We start from the raw sequence: 21,143 nt of genomic DNA on the forward strand, positions 1-21,143 counted from the left end.
AAATTTTGCATAAAAAACGACACACACGTTTACAATAATTGATTCTCTACGAGAGCAATTAAACAATGTATACACTGTTTTAGATAGCAGAATCTTTGTACACTATGGTACGTACAGCATAATTTCTGCTTTGAAGCATGATCGTGCTTCATAAGCATGATTAGCACCAAGGCGTGGAAAGTGTAAAATTTAGAAGACTTGCGAGAAACTGCATTCTCCTTTTGTCCGCTTAAACAGAGAAGATGGTTAAATCAGTTTGTTCATTCACCGTTTGACACGAAAAGGAGTGGAAGGTACTGGAACAGCCGGAATATAGTCCAGATCTGAATCCAACTGAAATTTTATTACGAAAAATTTGACACTTATAAAAAGGTAAAGGTGTAATGACGTGTTATTACAAAACAAATTTGAAATCAAAAATGTTGTTTTATTTGATGTTTATAATGCTCTTTAAAAAATCTTCAGGTGCTCGTAGTTCTTTGATACCATAGTTTAATACACAATAGATACCAAAATGATCTGTCAGCTAATCAATATTGAAAAAAGAAAAACTATTACTTCTGTATTTTTTGAAAACTTAAGCGATGAGAAGGTTAGCGTCTGACAAAATGCTCTCCTCTCAACGACTAATTATAAATGCGAGTAATTGTAAAATATTATTATTATTTTTAAAAACGCAAAAATTCCTAGAAAGAATTTAATTTTCCCCACAATCAAATTCTTTAGATTGTAGGTTTTTTAGCACTATTGCAAAATATCAAACGCAACCAGCTTCATGAAGCTTGTGTACACTCAAGGTACTCAATTAGTTGGTAAGCTCTAATATTTCACGTGGCAGACACAAGTCCCGGAAATTGAGACATTGCCTGCTAACGAGCTGAAAAATCGGCAGAATATTTCAACATGCAATAATATTTTCATAATAGCTCTGAATTATGTTAAATATAATCTAAACAGCATGAAAATGGAAAGTGTAGCTTTACCAATCCAAGTCTATTTGTACTGAATAGCACTTAGCTGCTTTGCAGTCTGAATTGCCCGAGGGAAACAAACGGTTCAAAGTATAGTTAGTTGATAAATAACAACCCTTTGCTGCTTTGGTAGACATACAGACGAGTTTGCAGAATTTTCATAGTGTTGCTTTTGATATAGCTGATATCAGCAAACGTTGATAAATGAACAAACACCAATACAGTGGCTGGATAATAGTTCGTCTACGCAATACACATTTGCAGCATAACGGCTTTAAAATAGGTGTAATATGACCATTACTCAAGCCAGCTTATACTTAGAAACAGGAAATTCAACAATATTTTGAAAGTTCAGCGAAAACTCGGCAATATAAGTCGGTCAAACTTTAATTGAATCGGTTAGTTCATAGAAATAAAATCTTTTATCACAAGTTGTGGAAGTTTGAATTAATACAGCAATTTTTAAGATCTAGAACCTTCTATATGCTACAACTATATTTACTTGCACTAAGCAAGGTACAGTAAAATAGTTAGCTTCAAGTGACCTTTAGGAAAAAATTATTAAACAGATTTAGCATAAACTTATTTTTGCAAATCTCTGCTACGATCTGAAGCTAAAAACGTCCAAATTTAATTGAGCTTTGACAAACGCATACAACAGACTTAAAATCGAGAGACTACAGATTTTAATTTTTCGTCACTATATTGTCAATCATTCGATAAATTGTTCGCTGGTCCAATCCATTCCGAATCGATGATTGAATTGTTAAATGTAGAAGCTTTGGTTTTTGTCGCATTTTTCGAGATATCTGAAGAAGCATGCCACTTGTCGCTTTTCTGGAAGAACTTCGCCTAGAAATTCGAGCAGAAGTCTCTCATGGTCACAGGAGGTCTTGTAATCGTCAAAGCCCACTTTCGTGTCCTGTAATAATATAGAAGGGCCATTAATGGGCCAAAAATTCGAGAAAAGTAAGTTAAGTATTGGCAAAGAGAAAAATAAAATCTCCTCCCTTTTCATTTATTCCAGATACTAATTTTAATAATAAAACAAACAAACTAGACTTTTTGTTTCATTATTTTTAAACTAGCATGCGGTAGTGCTAATCATTGCAACTATGATGTAACTCTTTACATTTGTAAACACGGATTATTACAAGCCTGCATCTTAATGTTCAATTACATCTGCAAATTTTGCTTAAAAATTGCTACCCCGTTCTGTTTTAAAGATTTTCCAGGCCAAAATAACTAATTTTTGCTTAAAACAATTCATAGACACTCCGTAAAGGAGCCCGGGCCTCCAAAATTGCAGTTACTCGCATTCAGCGCTGTTAAGGGAAAAACGTGTTCATTTTAACTTGAACAAATCCCTGAGCCATAGAAGGCATGACAGACCTTGTCTAGGTCCATCTTCTTGAGTACTGTCTCGATCAAGTCCTTCACGCCCTCCTCTGGGTCATCCTCTCCCAATTCTTGTGCTCCTCTGTCAGCCAGGCAGTTCTTTAGCAGAGTGAACATCACGTCCCTTAAACACAAATTACCATGTCTAAAATTCAATCGCCCCCACTCGAACAACTGGTGAGCAACCCGCAACCGAATGTCATAAAAACAAACCGACTATCGTCGGACGAATTGCTCTCGAACGACTGTCGAGGCTGGAGGAACTTTGTGATGCAGAAACTCCCGTCTCAGAGTCGTGGACATTACCCACTAAGCTACACTGGCAATGTACGGTCATCTCTCACATCGTTTTTTTTATCTATTCTGTTTTGCCCCCCACCAGTATTTTTACGCCTCCAGTTACAAATTATATGTTGTTATACAGCACGTCACTATCCAAAAAAATAGCACGTGAAGTCAACGGTCCAAAACCAAAGTCATGAACACACTTGCTTCAGCTAAAAAAAACATAGCCGACAGAACACAGGAAACGACTCGCAGATTCGTGTAATAAAAACTCATAACTAACAATACCTATTTCATAACTATCAGAAAAGAAAAATATACACTGTTAGAAACAAGTTAGGAATGAGGGTAAGTTTTGGGGGCGTAAGTATTTGAGGGGGGGGGGGGGGGGGGGGGGTTGGAGGTGGTGGTTAGGTAGGTTAATATGGGGAGGCGGTAGGTTGGCGAGGGGGTGTTCAGATAGGCGGGTTCACCCAGATAAATGGTTCACCCATTTATTGAACCCCCTATTATTTCACCTCTCATTTTAATCTTTTCATATAAGTAGGACTATTTAATTAGTAAAATAATGGATTGGCCACGCCTCGCGTTCCACGGATATGCCTGAGAGGCACGTGGGACTTGATAGAAAACTTTCACAACGAAACATGGGAATAAATTATTAGCTTAATTACGAGGAAACATGCTCGTTAGAGGTGTCAAATGATAGGGGGTCAAGATATGCGGGGTTAAAGATAATCGGGAGAAGTAGAATCGTGTGGCGTTAGGAAGGTGCGGCGGTAGGCAGCTGGGGCCGGGGGTAGATTCAGGTGGCGGTAGGTGGTGTGGGAGTAGGTAGGGGGTTTGATAGGTAGGTGCTTGGTCTTAGTTTGGATAGGTAAGAGGAGTACCTTATATGGGATAAAGATTCTCCAAATGACCATTTCAGTCCAAAAATTATCAGCAGTTCATAATTACTATACATTACAAACTAAGCTGATGTTGAAGTTCAATGCTCGAAAACAGAAGTCCACGTTCAAAAAATCAAATAATGAACAAACTTGCTTCAGCTAAAAAATCTGTGAAATACCAATACTCTTCCAGTCACGGAAACATGTACAATACCAACACTCTTCGAGTCATAAAAAGACAAACAGTTACAAACATTTATTTCAAATTGTTGTTCGAGAGCAACTGTAAATATGGTTCTTTTTCTGAATTGTGCTTCCTATTATGATAACTGATGAGAAATAGAGCGGCAGTTGACAGACCAAAAGATCTCAACTTCCAATTGTTTAACTCGTATATGAGCAATTAAATTGTTTCCTCCAAAAGAAGCAAAGATACAGCCAAAAAAAAATCTAACAAAATTTAAGAACGTTCATTTCCAAAATTGCGACGCTGTCATTTTGGCTCAGAATGGATCCACTATTCACAATGAACACAAAAATTCAAGGAATAGTATCAATGACAATGAAACGACTTTTAAATCAAATTGATGTTTAAAAAATAGGCAAAATTAACTGTTAAATTGATGACATCAAAATCAATAAAGCTGATTATTAGAAACTCGAGTCCTTTTCAAACAACGAATATGACATTTGTAACAATTGTAGAGACCATGCACAAATACAAAATGCATCTGCAGAACAACTTTTTGGGACCTTGTGAAAAAAAGCTGTTTTTCGACAGCCGCGCTTTTTGTTTTGCCAATTTTTACCTCTCAATGTACTCATTAAAGAAATACCAATCAAGTATCCCGTGAAAACCGCATACAATGGAAGCTGACTTGAGCTTTTACGTTTCAACTTTGTTTGGTTCTTTAGTTGCGGGGGCAATAAGGCAACTAGGGAGCTTTTCATTTGACATTTAGCAGTAAACTCGCCAATTGAGCTCAGCTGCTAAAAATTAAGACGAGGAAATTATATCACGCAAGATTCTAAATGTCAAGGCCGTATAGAGAAGTCACTCGAAAAGTCAAACGTAGCTGGCAAATTGCCGGATCAACGCCGCCGTTGACGCGCTTGACGCACATTGGGATTGAAACACAAAAAAAGAGATAGAACAGACCAAAGTTTTCCAAGATTTAAAAAATGTTTTAGTTCGGTGTACAGTTTCACTTAAAATCTAAAATAATATTTAATTCAACATCTAAACTGCAAGCCGTTAAGCTTAATGTCAGCTAGCATTGACTCTAATTAACTCTGATAACCTGATGCACTATGACTCAATAAGACTATAATCGGCTTATCCCGTTTCTTTCAGTTTCATTTTATGACATTGACCGTATTCACCACATTGCGTAATAAAATAAAAATGCGAAAAAATTAAAATCCATTGAGTTGAAAAGGCGGTTATTAATAATCAAACTAACTAAACAAATATATAAACATTGCAAAAAATACTGAAGCTTTTACCAATAAGGCCAAATTTTATGCTCTTAAAAACACCCACTAACTAACGCACATGCCTTGAAACGGGTTTAATTGCCACTAAAGACAGAAAAACTTAAGAAATAAGACAAATACTTTCAATAAGACAAATAAGAATTCAATATTTAAACATACCCGGCAGATTGCCGGAAAATAGCCGCCGTTGATTCCAATAAGCATGATTGGGATTGAAATAACAGAAGATATTGAAAAAAAAAGATTTTTGTACAAAAACATTTTTAAGTCCGATTTATTTTGATAGCATTTCGTAGTTGAACATAACGTACTTCTGTTTCTTAGAGAGAGGCTACAGGGGCTACTATCAATAACAATAAGCATTAGAGATGGTAAATAAGACTTATAGGAACAACGTTCAAATAGCGGGCATCTAAAATTGGGCTTTATGGGTTTATCCCGTTTCTATTTCTGACATTATTTTTGTACTAACTCTGTTCATTTTGAATTGCTTTGCTGAGCAACTGATGTTCAAAATCACTTTTAGCAGAAAGAGAGAAGAGAGAAACTAGCCTAGAGAAGTCAAAAAGATTTCACGCAAAATGTTGAAAAGGCGGCAAAATGAGGTAAAGCGAAACATTTTTTTATTCGACGAAGTAAAAAAAAAGGAGCGCTATAATAGCCGGCTGAGAAGATGAGGGCGGCTATTAAAAATTTATAAATTTTTTGGTATCATATTGTTCAAAAACATTTTTCGTCTATCGAATCTGAGCACCAGATCATCTGCAAGACCTAACAAATTTGCATTGGCCCTGAAAGATTGACATAGACAGAAAATCGAAATTAAGTTAAAATAATTGCAAAATTTAGTGAAATGTTGCTAAAATTACTGATATGAACATCTTCAAAACACTCTTATTGTCTCCAGAGACTACGCATTAGTCCCTTTTCATGCCAAAAAAAATCCAATGGCTAGGAAAGATCGATAAACTTCGAATATCCCGTTTATCCCTTTTTAAAATCTCAAAGTCAAGGAAAAAGGCGTGAAAAACATCTTACAAAAACATAGAACGACAACTCCTAAATTACAATCTGAAGAATTGAATTATCAAAGGACCTGTCAAAAAACAATTTTAACTTTTTTCATTAACACATTAACACCAAACTAAGACATTCCACAAAACCCATGACCCTATAAGCACCATAAACGCACGAAAAAAATCAATTTGAAGATTTCTGTTTCCAAGATCTAGTGGTTTAAGAATAACTAATATTAATATCCATTTAAGAAAATATCAGCTCCACTCAGTCTGAGATTGAGAACGAAATACAACAACCCCGTACAAATTAATGAGAAACAAACCAAAAGGATGCAAAGCCAAAGAAACGGCAAGTACCTATTTTGAAATTCAGTAGCCTCAAAGCAAGAAAACAACATAACCCACTAACGTCGGACGAATTGCTCTCAAAGGACCAGCGAGCGGTTGACTTGATTATCAGCTAGCCACGGTTTAGTGAGGCCAAGTTTAGCTTGAATTGACTCTGCAAATTTTAGTTTTCTAGCCTTTTTAGTAAAAAAAAATCAAAACCCTGATATTTGAAAAATTTGCAAAATATTGCAAAATTTTTACAAAAGCTTCCAGATTTTGCAGCGAAAATGTTCAAAACTATTTTTGTCTCTAGAGTTATGTCAGGTAATCCATCTGAAAGACTTGAAAAGCTTCATTGTCCAGTAATGATCGTTAAACTCAGAAAATTTTGAAAACAATCGCAAATTTCAATAAAATCTAGCTAAAATTCAAGTTATTAAAATATTCAAAAACAGTTCATTGTCTCAAGAGACTATCCAGTATCCCCATTTTAAGCTTTAAATAGTTTCACTGGTTCATCGAGATCCATATACTTGGAACATAAAAATTTTCCGAAAATTTGAAAAATAAATTTTATCAAAATTGCTGGAGTCATTGAAACATTGATAACCATTCCATTAACTCTAGAAACTATGCTTATCATCAAAACTTGGATGAGGTCCCTAGGACCCTGGTGCCAGAAAAAAATGATAAAAACTCAAAAAAATTTGAAAAAGATGCAAATGTTTTGCAAATGGGGGAGGGGGCGCGATGGGGAGCGAGGGGAGCAACAGCGAGGTGGGGGCAAAAACTTTGTGTGGGGGTCAACAACGGGGGTTTCGTTAACCTCTAAGAACCGCCGTTCACACCATAAGTATAAGTCTCCAAAACAGTATGATCTGAAACAGAGCTGAAAGGCTCTATGAGCACCTAATGCCCGCTAGGCGCTACCTGTTTATCCTGTTTTTGAGGACGAAAAGTCAAAAGCGTCAGACAAAAAATCGGTCAAGCGAAAAATTGCATAAAAAATACCGACAGGACTAATATAATTGCTACAAACTTCGTTTGAGAGCAATTAATAACTACATGCCAAAATCCTTAACCAATGGAAAGCATGAAAACGGAGAAGTCATAAAATGCCAATACAATGCTATTTAGCAGTTCTAAGGGCAGAGACAGACCAAATAACTACAAAAGAAGGCATGATTCAAATTCACTTGATCATATAAAAAAATGGTATCTCAGACAAAAACCTTAACTAACAGTTGGAGCTGACACTTTGACCCAAACTACGCCACGTTGAAGGCCCAGCAGAACTGTTATTTTCGAGATAAAGCGATTACACTAAAAGAAAAAATAATCTTCACGACAAAATCAACTTTTAGTTTTCGAAAAAGGATCAAAATCACGCTAAAACCTTCTGAAAACAATTAGGAGTAAAAGAGATAGGAATAAATAACTAAGGTGTGAAACAAGAATTTCGACTATTTTAATCGTTATTAGCAACCATGAGACCTTTCATTAATGAGACAAAGAGATAAGTCAACAAACTGGCCAGCCAAAAAATTTGCAAAAATTCGATAAAAATTTATATACAAAGCTAATGCTTTCTCTGAATTCGACAATAATTTTTTTCCTTCTGAAATCTATATGACACTTATTTTCACAAGCAAAAATAGGAAACAGAAATTAAAAGGGACAGGAAAATTAAAAATAGGAAGCCCACATTGAATATGTACAAATTTTATAACAACGAGCCAATAATTTCAAAATTTAATTGTCTAACGACAAAATATAACCCACTGTGCGTCGGAAGAATTGCTCTCCAGACAATTAAGTGGGGCCTAACGATAGCTTAACAATAGGGAGGCTGGCCTCAATTGTAGAGAGCGGACTTGTCAACAATTAAAATTTGTAAAAACGCATCTAAGTTTCATTATGTTGATTATTTCGGCTTTTCAAAAAAAATGTTTCTCAGTAAAAATTTATACCTTTCCTTGAAATACTAAGATGGAACTTTTGGTTGATTTAATTTGACTTATGAATCTACAATTAAACAACGGAGAAAATTGTTTCAAGAAAATATATTGCGCCTGATGAATTGCTCAAGAGAGCGCTTTAAGCTGCAAAATGTATAAGCGACTAATATAGTTTCAAACTGGTTTGCTGAATGTATCACTACCTCGTGAGGAAATTCTCCAATTTCATGTCGTAAGTCTTGAAGCAGAACTGGGCCTGTTCAGTACTGGATCCTCTGAGGAACACGGACATGCCCTTCACCCACTCCTCCACAGTCACAAAGCCATCCGAGTCAAGGTCAAATGTCTTGAACACCTACACAACACAAACACTTTAACGTTTTTTATACTCAAGCAATGCTGAGAAATTTAGAAGGTGGTTTTGGGAGATACTTTCTTCCTCCGACAGAACGTGATCACTTCATTCTGTTTTGTTAATGTTTGATCTTTTATACCAACTGTACTACTGAACAATGCATCGAACTTAACATAGCGCGCAGATTGCCGTAATAGATGCGAAAGAATAGACTTTTCGTGCCATATAATAGAGATAGAAACAGATACAGATATAAGTTGAAAAAGTTATCGACGCCGCTCAAAAAATATTTAAAAAACATTCAGCGATAAATTAATAAAGCTAGTTAAAATTCATTGCCCACAGGCCTTTTCATCAGGGACCTTTATTACCCATATGAGTTCCTTTGACTTCAAAATTCATGGAAATGTGAGAACTGATCTCAAAAGACAGCGCCCCAATACAATTCACATTCTTTGAATGGTAAAAAACCAAGAGCACAGAAATATAGCTCCGCTCAGCTTACAGCTATAAAAAATTTTCATTAGTTACTGATATGCAATGGTAATGTAAAATTGTGTTCAGATTACAATGGACCACACAAAAATAGACTTATTTTCCTTAGCAACAGCTAAATGGTGGAGTTGCAGCGAAAACTAAAAGCTAAATTAATCCGAGGAACCCTTTAAAGGTATAGTTTCATTTTTTTCCTGTCACATTGCTCAACAGTGTTTGTTTAACACAGTAATCGTTTCGGACTATCAATTTATTAAAATCACTCCAAACAATGCCATCATACCTGGTCCATAAGGATGGAATCTGTGAACTCAAAATGCTCAATCAGGATATCTCTGAAACGCATCTTGTCCAGTCGACCAGAGTGGTTCTTGCAGTTGGCTTGCATGAAGTTCACCAGCAATTCGCATTCGTGATTGGTCAGATTCGTCTCCTTGTGCAGTCGCTCCGCTATTTGATGAGCGGCTCGTTTCTTGGATGTCACAGAGATGGATGCAGGCATGCTTCACTTCTTTTGTCGTTTATAGCCGAATATTTTCAAAGTCAAGGAATAATGGATAGACTATTACACCTTGAAACGTATCTCTAAGTTGTATGCGTCTGTTAAGAGCTGAAGCTTAGATATAAAATATTTGAAAAAAATACCAACAATTTTACGTTGCTAAGTTTTGTACACGTTAAACTGCTACACAATAAGCGAAGCTCTTTCTATTACACAGCTAAAATTAAATTTGAAAAACAAAACGTGTATTTTATTTCTTGGCCGTCTTAAACACCATAACCAACAATGAAGCTAGCTAGCGTTTGGATCAAAACCACGAACAATACCGCAGATGGTTATAAAATATGAATTGTTTAATACTTTCTAGCAAACTTAATAGGATTATTTTGACTGGGAATATTAATTTATGGAAGAGGGAAGAAACAAATCCTTCAAATACTTTTTAAATAATTCACTGCACGGCAGAAAAGCTTTACTAAGATGCAAAAGCATCTGTTGTAAGCACAACAAAATTTGAGCATGATATGAGAATTGAGAGCATGATTCTTCGATTCACTTTGAATGTAGTAAATGTGAACTAGTAAATATCACAGTAATAAAAAGCACGAGAGATCATATTTCAGCCTCAAGTGATAGTTATCAACTGAACATTCATTAAATTGTAAAACATAACCAGAACTAACGAGGTTGATGCCCCCTAGATTTATGAACTTCAATCGGATTTTCACCCTAAAATTTTGCGCTTCCGAAGCGATTGAGGAGTTACGCTAATGAAAGCATGAAACATGCACAGATAGTGGATACTATTTGAGACCACTAAGTGTATCATTAACAAGATAACAATTAATAGCAAACACAAATGAGCTTAAGCTTAAACTCGTCTAACTTTTATTTGCTAAGACGTCACCCTCTGACTAACTAACGTCTTCATCTCTAATGTAACTCTCATAAACAAATTGTAACAAAAAGTAACTGCATAATCAACTCTCTGATAACATAACAACATCAATTTGTAAATGTCATATATAAGCAAGACCGTCACGGTTGAGTTCTACCAAGACTTTGAAAAATTATTTCTGACAATAGGTTGATTAATCACTAATAAAGGATCAGTAATGTTACCTGCTGTGCAGACGGACAGAATGATTTTCCGGTCATAGCAATGACAATGTATGCATTCTTATTGAGGAACTTGAGGATCTTCTCCAGACACCACAGACAACACTGCATACACTTCAGGATAGCCTTCGCCACTGCGTTCTCCGTACCCTTTAGCCTGCAAAAGTTACTCACATCAATGCCATTGTTTCAATTTTTTCTTGAAATATGCATGCAGATTAAATTTATAAACATGACCGACTAAGTCGGGAAAATTGTTCTCAAACGACCGATGAGCGGTTGGCTTCGTCAGTAGCTAGCCACAGTTTAGTGAGGCTAGCTTTAGCTTAACTAAAGGGCCGTGAGGTGAGTGCAGCGGGGGAGGGGGGGGGGGGTGCACCGGGGGCAACAGTGGGGGTATCAATGGGATGTGGATCTTTGGCTGAATGGGTCCCTTACGGCTTGAACGATGTGCAAGGGTGGGGGTGGGTGATAATGGGGAGGGGGCGGAGTGGATTGGGGGATCAATATTGAAGAACCGCCCTTCACACCATAAGTATAAGTCTCCAAAACAGTTCCTGTGAATCGCATACTTGGGGACTAGGGAGCTGAAAGGCTCTATAATAACTTGATGCCCACTCAGCGCGACCTCTTATGCCGTTTCTGAGGACAAAAAGCCAAATGGGTCTGACGGAAAATCGCATAAAAAAAGACCAACAGGCCTATAATGATTAGAACAAACTTCGTTTGAGGCTTGAGAGCAATGAACAATAATTTCCTAGAAAATGCTAGTTAAATCATTTATGATAATACATACTAAAATTCAGCTTCAATGAGGGTAATAGATGATGACATCACGTCACATAATAGCAGCTGAAGTGCGGCATCAACAAAATAGTTAGGGAGAGAGAGAGAGAGAAAGTGTTAGATATAAAACGTGAACGAGAAAAAGAAGAAAAGACCCTAACCGACAGAGAGAGAGGGAGATAGCAAAATTTTCAATCATGAGATTCGACTCTGCAACTTCTAATTTTCTAAATTTTCTAGCATGGTTAGTAATTAAGTCAAATAGAAAAACTGAAAAGCGCAAAATTTAAAAACGTTTCCAGATTTCGCAAGGGAAAAAATCAATTTTTTGTTCAAAACTAACTCTTGTCTCAGGTGTTCTCTCAAGTAACCCATCTGCAAGACTTAAAAAGTTTCGTTGCCTGATCGATTAACTCAGAAAAGGCCAAAATTCAAAAAAATCAAAAAATTTGAAAACAATTAAAATTATCAAAAGCTTACTAATATTTGTATTATTAATATGTTCAGAACCCTTCATTGTCTCACGAGACTATCCAGTATCTATATTTCAAGCCATAAATAGATTAACTGGCTCAAAGATGCATAAACTTGGAACAAAAACTTTCCAAAATCATGAAAAATTGCTAATACGCGAGTTAAATTGCTAAAAATGATAACCATTCCATTTACTCTAGAAACTGTGCAGCAGCTTATAATTAAACCTCGGTGAAGGTCCTTCGGCCCCTGAAACCGGAAAAAATTTGAAAAATCCAAAATAATCAAAAAACTTGCAAATAATTTTAAAAAAAACTGCCAAATTCGAGATATTTTAACTTGAAAACACTCCATTACATCCATAAACAAGGCAGTAACCTATTATGAAACCCTTGGCTCTTGAGGATCCTTGGCTCTTGAGGCTGGTGAAACCTAAAAAAATGACAAACAAAAATTCAAAAAACTGCAAGTTTTATTAAAAAATTGCTAAAATGTGTGATATTAAAAAACTTAAAACTATTCCATGGCCAATAAAAATCTGTCAGTAACTTGTTTTCAAACCCTAAAAAAGGGTTTTCTGGGACGTGGAGCTTGAAAAACTTGAAAAATAACAAAAGCAAAAAAAATGCAAGCTTTGTCAAAAAAATGCTAAGATTCCTCAAATTAAAATCTGGAAAAACATTCCATTACATTGAGAAACTATGCGGTAACCTATTATCAAAATCTAGAGATGCTTCGTGGCTCTTGAGGCTGGAGAAACTTTTAAAATGACAAAAATTTCGAAAAAATTAAAATTGCAAACTTTATCAATAATTGCTAAAATTTGTCATATTAAGCTGAAAACTATTCCATGGCCAATTACATTTTCCAGTAACTTATTATCAAACCCTAAATCAGGCTTTCTGACCCCTGCCGCTCAAAATACTCAACGACAAAAAGTGTCAGAAAAAATGCAATTTTTATCAAAAATTGCTAAAATGCGTGATATTAAAAAGTCAAAAACTATTCCTTGGCCGATAAAAATTTTCAGTAATTTATTATCAAACCCTAAAGTAGGTTTTCTGGTCCCTGGGGCTGGAAAAACCTGGATAATGACGATAAATGTGAAAAAATGAAAAAAAAATTGCAAGTTTTGTCAAAATATTAAATTCGTGAAATTTAAATCTTGAAAATCATTGCATTACATTGAAAAACTATGCAGTAGCTTTTTAGCAAACATTAGAGTAGGTTCATTGGCTCTTGAAGCTAGAGAAGCCTTTAAAATGACAAAAAATTTAAAAAAAATTTGAAAATTTCCAGTTTCATCAAAAAATTGCTAAAATTGTGATATTAAAAAGTTGAAAAATATTCCATGGTCAATAAAAATTTTTCAGTAACTTGTTTTCAAACCCTAAAGGAGGTTCTCTGGCCCCTGGAGCTTGAAAAACTTGAAAACTGAGAATAAAAGGCAAATAAATTCAAGTTATGTCAAAATGCTAAAAACCATGATGTCGAAATCTTAAAAAACATTCCATAATATCTACAAACTATGCAGTAACTTATTAAATCCTAGAAGGCATTCCTTGGCTGTTGAGGCTGGAGAGACCTATGAAAGGCAAGTTTTATCAATAATTGCTTAAAAAGTTTATCAAACCATAAATGCGGTTTTCTGGTCCCTGGGGCTGGAAAAACCGGAATAATGAAAATTAATGTCAGAAAGATTGAAAAAATTGCAAATTTTGTCGAAAAATGCAAAAATTCGTGATGCTCAAATGTTGAAAGCCGTTCCATTTACTCTAGAAACTGTGCAGCAGCTTATAATCAAACCTCGGTGAAGGTCCTTCGGCCCCTGAAAAAGGAAAAAATTTGAAAAATCCAAAATAATCAAAAAACTTGCAAATAATTTTAAAAAAAACTGCCAAATTCGAGATATTTTAACTTGAAAACACTCCATTACATCTATAAACAAGGCAGTAACCTATTATGAAACCCTTGGCTCTTGAGGATCCTTGGCTCTTGAGGCTGGTGAAACCTAAAAAAATGACAAACAAAAATTCAAAAAACTGCAAGTTTTATTAAAAAATTGCTAAAATGTGTGATATTAAAAAGTTAAAAACTATTCCATGGCCAATAAAAATCTGTCAGTAACTTGTTATCAAACCCTAAAAAAGGGTTTTCTGGGACGTGGAGCTTGAAAAACTTGAAAAATAACAAAAGCAAAAAAAATGCAAGCTTCGTCAAAAAAATGCTAAAATTCGTCAAATTAAAATCTGGAAAAACATTCCATTACATTGAGACACTATGCGGTAACCTATTATCAAAATCTAGAGATGCTTCGTGGCTCTTGAGGCTGGAGAAAATTTTAAAATGACAAATTTCGAAAAAATTAAAATTGCAAACTTTATCAATAATTGCTAAAATTTGTCATATTAAGCTGAAAACTATTCCATGGCCAATTATATTTTCCAGTAACTTATTATCAAACCCTAAATCAGGCTTTCTGACCCCTGCCGCTCAAAATACTCAACGACAAAAAGTGTCAGAAAAAATGCAATTTTTATCAAAAATTGCTAAAATGCGTGATATTAAAAAGTCAAAAACTATTCCTTGGCCGATAAAAATTTTCAGTAATTTATTATCAAACCCTAAAGTAGGTTTTCTGGTCCCTGGGGCTGGAAAAACCTGGATAATGACGATAAATGTGAAAAAATGAAAAAAAAATTGCAAGTTTTGTCAAAATATTAAATTCGTGAAATTTAAATCTTGAAAATCATTGCATTACATTGAAAAACTATGCAGTAGCTTTTTAGCAAACATTAGTGTAGGTTCATTGGCTCTTGAAGCTAGAGAAACCTTTAAAATGACAAAAAATTTAAAAAATTTAAAAATTTCCAGTTTCATCAAAAAATTGCTAAAATTGTGATATTAAAAAGTTGAAAAATATTCCATGATCAATAAAAATTTTTCAGTAACTTGTTTTCAAACCCTAAAGGAGGTTCTCTGGCCCCTGGAGCTTAAAAAACTTGAAAACTGAGAATAAAAGGCAAATAAATTCAAGTTATGTCAAAATGCTAAAAACCATGATGTCGAAATCTTAAAAAACATTCCATAATATCTACAAACTATGCAGTAACTTATTAAATCCTAGAAGGCTTTCCTTGGCTGTTGAGGCTGGAGAGACCTATAAAAGGCAAGTTTTATCAATAAATGCTTAAAAAGTTTATCAAACCATAAATGCGGTTTTCTGGCCCCTGGGGCTGGAAAAACCGGAATAATGAAAATTAATGTCAGAAAGATTGAAAAAATTGCAAATTTTGTCGAAAAATGCAAAAATTCGTGATGCTCAAATGTTGAAAGCCGTTCCATTACCGCTAGAAACTATGCAGTAACCTATTATCAAACTTTAAAGGAGCTTCCTTGAAACTTAAGGCTGAATAAACTCAAAAACTGACAAAAACTTTCAAGTGTTTGTGTTTGGAGTACCAAAACATATAGCTGATAAAATTGTCATAAGAAGTACATATGTCTTGCAGAGGACCTATATCAATTTTAGCCAGCTTTCCGTTTAGGCTGCTCTAAAAAAAGTTCAAAAAAGCAGAAAAACACAAAAAAAATTGCAGCAGTTTGGGCTCAGAAGCTACTAAAAATGACATTTTGACCAGAAACAACGGCCTTCCCAGTAGCTTGACAACACTAAGCACTTGAAGGACTACTAAACGCGGCTATGGGTCCACAATGTAACTTAATCCACGCTGGGCGCTAACTGTTTATCCCGTTTTTTAAGGACGAGAACTGAAATGGTTCAGACAAAGTCGGTCAAGCGAATAAATAGCAAAAAAAACCAACATGACTCACATAATTGCCACAAACTTCGTTTGAGAGCAATTAACCACTGTCAAGATGAGTATAATTTCAAATTTTTTGCATAGTATTTAAAAAACAAAAATTCAAGAATCAACAAAACTTTATCAAGACATTTATCGACACTTTTCATTTTTTTCAGATCGCAGTTGGCTATTTGCGGTTTTGTCAAAAACAAAAATGAAAACAAACAGAGTAAAATTTTGAAGATCGAACGCAGATTGCCGGAAACTAGCCGCCATTGAGTCGCATTGGGATTGAAACCAAAAAAGAAAAAATTAAGAGATAGAAATTGACAGAGTTCTTTAAAGTGGCAAAGTGTTCTCATTTGGTGTGCAAATTCTACTGGATTCTAATTTTACACTTAATTCGGCTTATAAACTTGGAGCTATTCAGCACAATGCTAGACAGCTGGCAATCGCATTAGTTAACTTTGAACATACTGACTAACGTCGGGCAAAGTGCTCTCAAACAACCAGTTGACTTCGTCAGTAGCTAACCACGGTTTACTGAATCTAGATTCAGCTTAAATGAAAGCGCATGAGGTGAGCGCAACAGGTGGGGGGTGAACCGGGGGTGATTGGGCGTTGGGGCAACAGTGGGGGTTCTTTGGCTGCACGGGGCCCTTACGACCCGAACGATGAGCAGGGGTAGGGATTGGGGTGATTCAACTTCTAACAACCACCCGTCACACAATAAGTATAAGTCTCCAAAACAGTTGCATACTTGGGGACTAGCGAGCTGAAGGGCTCCAAGAGACCTTAAAGCCCTGTTTATCCTGTTTTTGAGGACGAAAAGTTGAATGGGTCAGGCGAAAAATTGATCGAGCGAAAAATCGCATTAAAAAATCAATAGGACTAAAATAATTGCTACAAACTTAGCTTGAGAGCAATTAATAACCCAATGCACTTTAACTTAATGACCGGGCTTTATATGATTCGCTTTTGATCTTTCGCTTTTGACTTTGACCATATTCATTACATTGCGCAATTCAATGCGTTAAACAATTTAAAATCAATTCAGTTGAAAGACTCAGGTAATCCAGAAGTCAAGCATAAAAATCGTGACTTATGTAACATTAAAACGTGACCAAAAAGTAAAGCGAATTTTAAAAAAGAGCGCCTAAATAATAGCCGATGAGAGGCTGACTTCTGACGTCGAGAGTCTGAGTTACAAGTAACGGGAATGTTCAAGCGGAACACTCATAAAATACAATTAAGTTGATTGTTTTCATGGGTGCTCAAGAAATTCTTCAGAAATTCCTGAAAGATAGACAAAAAAGTAGGATGAAAAAATGAGCTGACCGAGCAAGATAAATTTTATACGAATGATATAACAATACTGAGGCAATATGTAAAGAAATCCCGAATAATCGTAATATAGACGAGTGATTCCCATAACCCCGATTGGGATTAAAAAATAACAATTATTGTACAAAAATAACTCTTAGGTGCGAACCATTTTGATTTCATGTAGATACACCTACTTCCCTTTCCTGTTTTTCGATACTGAGTCTCTTGGATATAGATTGCTTTGCTGGACAACTGCTGCTTACAGGCATTTGAGCAGAATTAGAGAAAACTGAAACTAGCTTAAAGACAAAAACGTCACGCACAATTTTGAACAAGCACGAGAGCTAATGAGAAGCGAAAAACCGATGAGCCAAAGTTACTGTCGTCCAAATTCGAAACAATAAGTCGCCAAAAACAATTTCTAATCAAACAATGTTTTTACAGAAGATTTGAAAAGTGAGTGACCAAATTTTGCGCAGCAAAACAACTCAAATTTTCGATCCACTGCCCACATTTTCGCTCCCTGCGCAGAGAAGAAATTAAGAAATAGAAATTGACAAAATTTTTCGAAGTGGCAAAGAGTACTTATTTGGTGTGCAATTCGGCTAGATTCAAATTTATACTTAATTGGGCTTCTAAACTTAAAGCTATTAAGCACAATGCTAAAGCCAGCTAGCAATCGCTTTAATTAACTTTGAACATACTGACTGACGTCGGGCGCATTGTTCTCAAACAACCGGTTGGCTTCGTCAGTAGCTAGCCACGGTTTAGTGAGGCTAGCTTTAGCTTAATTGAAACGCGTAGGTGAACGCAGCGGGTGGGGGTGCACCCAACTTCTAATAACCGCCCTTCACAAAAGTATAAGTCTCCAATACAGTTTGTGATTGCATACTTTTGGGATAGTGAGCTGAAAGAATCCAAGAGAACTTAATGTTCTGTTTATCCTGTTTTTGAGGACAAAAATTTAAATGGGTCAGGCGAAAAATTGAAATCGCATTAAAAAAGATCAATCGGAGTCAAACAATTGCTACAAACTTTGTATGAGAGGAATTAAACATACCCGGCAGGTTGCCGGAAAATAGCCGTCGTTGATTCCCATAACTCTATTGGGATTGGAAAAGAAAATGAAAAAAAATTGATTTCCGTACAAAATTATTTTTTAAGTGATTTACTTTGATGTCATACATTTATTCGTAGTCAAACATACTCCTGACTCTCAGTGAGAGGCTACAGGGTCTAATATCAATACCAATAAGCATTTAAGATAGTAACTAAAACCAATGAGAACAAAGCAGCTAAAAATGAGCTTTATAGGTTTATCCCGTTTCTATTTCTGACTCTGACTTTATTATACTGACTCTCTTCATTTTGAATTGCTTTGCTGAGCAGCTGCTGTTTAAAAGGACTTTGAGCAGAATGATAGAAGAGTGAAACAAGCCTCGAGAAGTCAAAAAGATTTCATGCAAAATGTCGGAAAAGCGGCGAAATGAGGTAAAGCGAAACAAAAAAAGTTTGACGAAAAAAAGGAGCGCTATAATAGCCGGCTGAGAAGATGAGGGCGGCTATTAATAACCTAATGCACTATAACTTAATGACCGGGCTTTATATGATTAGCGTTTGATCTTTCGCTTTTGACTTTGACCGTATTCATTACATTGCGCAATTCAATGCGTTAAACAATTTAAAATCAATTCAGTTGAAAGACTCAGGTAATCCAGAAGTCAAGCATGAAAATCGTGAATTATGTAATATTAAAACGTGACCAAAAGGTAAAGCGAATTTTAAAAAAGAGCGCCTAAATAATAGCCGATGAGAGGCTGACGGCAATTATTAATTAAAAAAATTAAAACCTGGTAGAATACATTAAAATTAATTTGCATGGTTTGTTTCCTTTCTCAATGAAATTAATCTGAGTTACTAGTAAAGGGAATAATCAAGCGGAATACTCTTAAGTTACATTTAAATTGATTGTTTTCATGTGTGCTTAAGCATTTCTTCAGATTTTCCTTAAAGATGGACAAAAAATAGGATGAAAAGATAAGCTGACCCAGCAAGATAAATTTAATAGGAATAATATAACATTACTGAAGCAATATGTCAACAATTCCGGCAGACTCGTTATATAGACGCCTGATTCCCATAACCCCGATTGAGACTGAAAGAAAAATAAAAACAATTTAAAAAAATTAATTGACAAAAATATTTCTTAAACGCGAACTGTTTTGATTTCATGTGGTTACACCTGCTCCAGTTTCCTGTTTTTCGATACTGAGTCTCTTGGTCCTAGATTTATTTGCTGGACAACTGCTGCTTACAGGCACTTTGAGCAGAATGAGAGAAAAATGAAACTAGATTAGAGAAGACAAAAATGTCACGCAAAATTTTGAACAAGCACGAGAACTAATGTAAAGCGAAAAACCAATGAGCAGAAGTTACTCTCGACCAAATTCAAAACAACAAGTCGCGAAAAACAATTTCTGTTCAAGAATGTTTTCTCAGAAAATTTTAAAAGTGAGTGAACAAATTTTGCGCAGCAAAACGACTCACATTTGCGCTCAACTGCCCATTTCGTCGTAAACAAAATCACTCACAACTCTAATTTGACATCAAAAAACATCCAAATGTCTTCTAGATCTTAAACAAATTAGTTCCGGAGTCGACTCAAAACTTTGAGCAGAATGAGAGAAGAATGAAACGAGCTCAGAAAAGACAAACAGAGTCACGCAAAATTTTGAACAAGGAGAATTGAATAAAAAAAACTAGAAACTATTGTACCTGAACAGCAGACTAATGAACAACGCCAGCCAAACAGTCTCACAAAATCAGAGAAAAACATAAATAGCATTCAAAGTGTATATAAACTTTTAGGATCAGCGTGTTGAATACAAAGAACTCCCTAGAGCTTTTGACGTCAATATTTTCACTAAAATTTACGCACCAACACAGCGCCAAACACTAAAAATATTGACGCATTGAGCTCGTAAAATAGGAAAATGACAAAAAATTCCGAAAACATCACAAAACAAATTCATTGCGAAATTATCTAATTATGAATTATAATGTATTGCAATCCAACACCAAAAACAAAAAACACCGCAATATAGGCACGCTCAGCTTAAAGCTTCGCAGTTAAATAAATTATTTAGAGACAGAGAATAATGTCTTACTTTTTGTCAATGTACATGAGAATCATGCGAGGTACTTTGACGAGCGTAATGATGAAAGATCCCAACGCAATTGATCCCAGGTGGTTCTTGATGAGACAAGCGATTCCCTTCACAATAGGACAAGACAGCTGGCTCTTGTCTTCGAAGGCATACCACTAAACGAATCAATTGTTAAAACACAACCAATAAACTGGGCCGCACGCTAAAGTTGATTTCCGACTCAAACCAAAATACGGTCAGCAAAAATAAGAGTTGCAATTGACGGTACAAGGTCCGATCAGAAATGTACATGCTAAAGTCTCAAATAAATTATTTAAGTCCTGGGCCAAAAAAACCTTTTCTGGGCAGATAATGGAATCAACGCAATCTACACTTTTTCTTACAGTTGTTAACTCAAATTACAACAAAAATTGACAACATAAATGACACTTCGAGTATGTTGTGATTTGAATGTATTAACCTTGGCTGTGGCGAAAGCAATGACAAACTGGTGGGCGGCCAACATGAATTCCAGTCCCCAGATGAGGGCAACCAGCATGTACCACCAGAAGTATCTCACATAAGCTTCACTAGGCTCGTACCTCACAAAAGCCTCGCCTTCAAATGTCGCTTTTTCTGTAAATAAATAACCAGCTAAGGAAGTTAAATCTATCTAACAAACGGATTCAAAACACCCATTATAGCGAAACTTAATCGAACGGGGGGGGGGGGGGGGGTCAAAAGATACCCAAATTACAGGGCCTGGAAATTTGTTATGGTTGCATC

The 21,143-nt window shown here is 35.6% G+C and overlaps 2 protein-coding genes across 3 annotated transcripts in view; both read right to left on the reverse strand.

The window, feature by feature from the left end:
- Positions 1–21,143, reverse strand: part of LOC142339359 (choline transporter-like protein 1) — a 246,177-nt gene that overhangs the window by 50,145 nt on the left and 174,889 nt on the right. For both annotated transcript variants that reach the window (XM_075389359.1, XM_075389358.1), the window contains exons 9-11: positions 20,839–20,993; positions 20,379–20,533; positions 10,823–10,976 (exon numbers count right to left, since the gene is read on the reverse strand). In XM_075389359.1, coding sequence (XP_075245474.1) covers positions 10,823–10,976; positions 20,379–20,533; positions 20,839–20,993 — 464 coding nt within the window. The remainder of the gene's footprint in view (positions 1–10,822; positions 10,977–20,378; positions 20,534–20,838; positions 20,994–21,143) is intronic.
- LOC142339361 (calaxin-like) lies at positions 1,343–9,958 on the reverse strand. The gene is made up of 4 exons (XM_075389361.1): positions 9,482–9,958; positions 8,552–8,703; positions 2,364–2,493; positions 1,343–1,893 (listed from the first exon to the last, which is right to left on the reverse strand). Exons 1-4 carry the CDS (start codon positions 9,698–9,700, stop codon positions 1,738–1,740), a joined length of 657 nt encoding a protein of 218 aa, XP_075245476.1. The 5' UTR covers positions 9,701–9,958; the 3' UTR covers positions 1,343–1,737.

This window comes from Convolutriloba macropyga, chromosome 5 (genome assembly GCF_964194025.1).
Source record: "Convolutriloba macropyga chromosome 5, txConMacr16.3, whole genome shotgun sequence".
In the NCBI taxonomy this organism is placed as follows: domain Eukaryota; kingdom Metazoa; phylum Xenacoelomorpha; order Acoela; family Convolutidae; genus Convolutriloba; species Convolutriloba macropyga.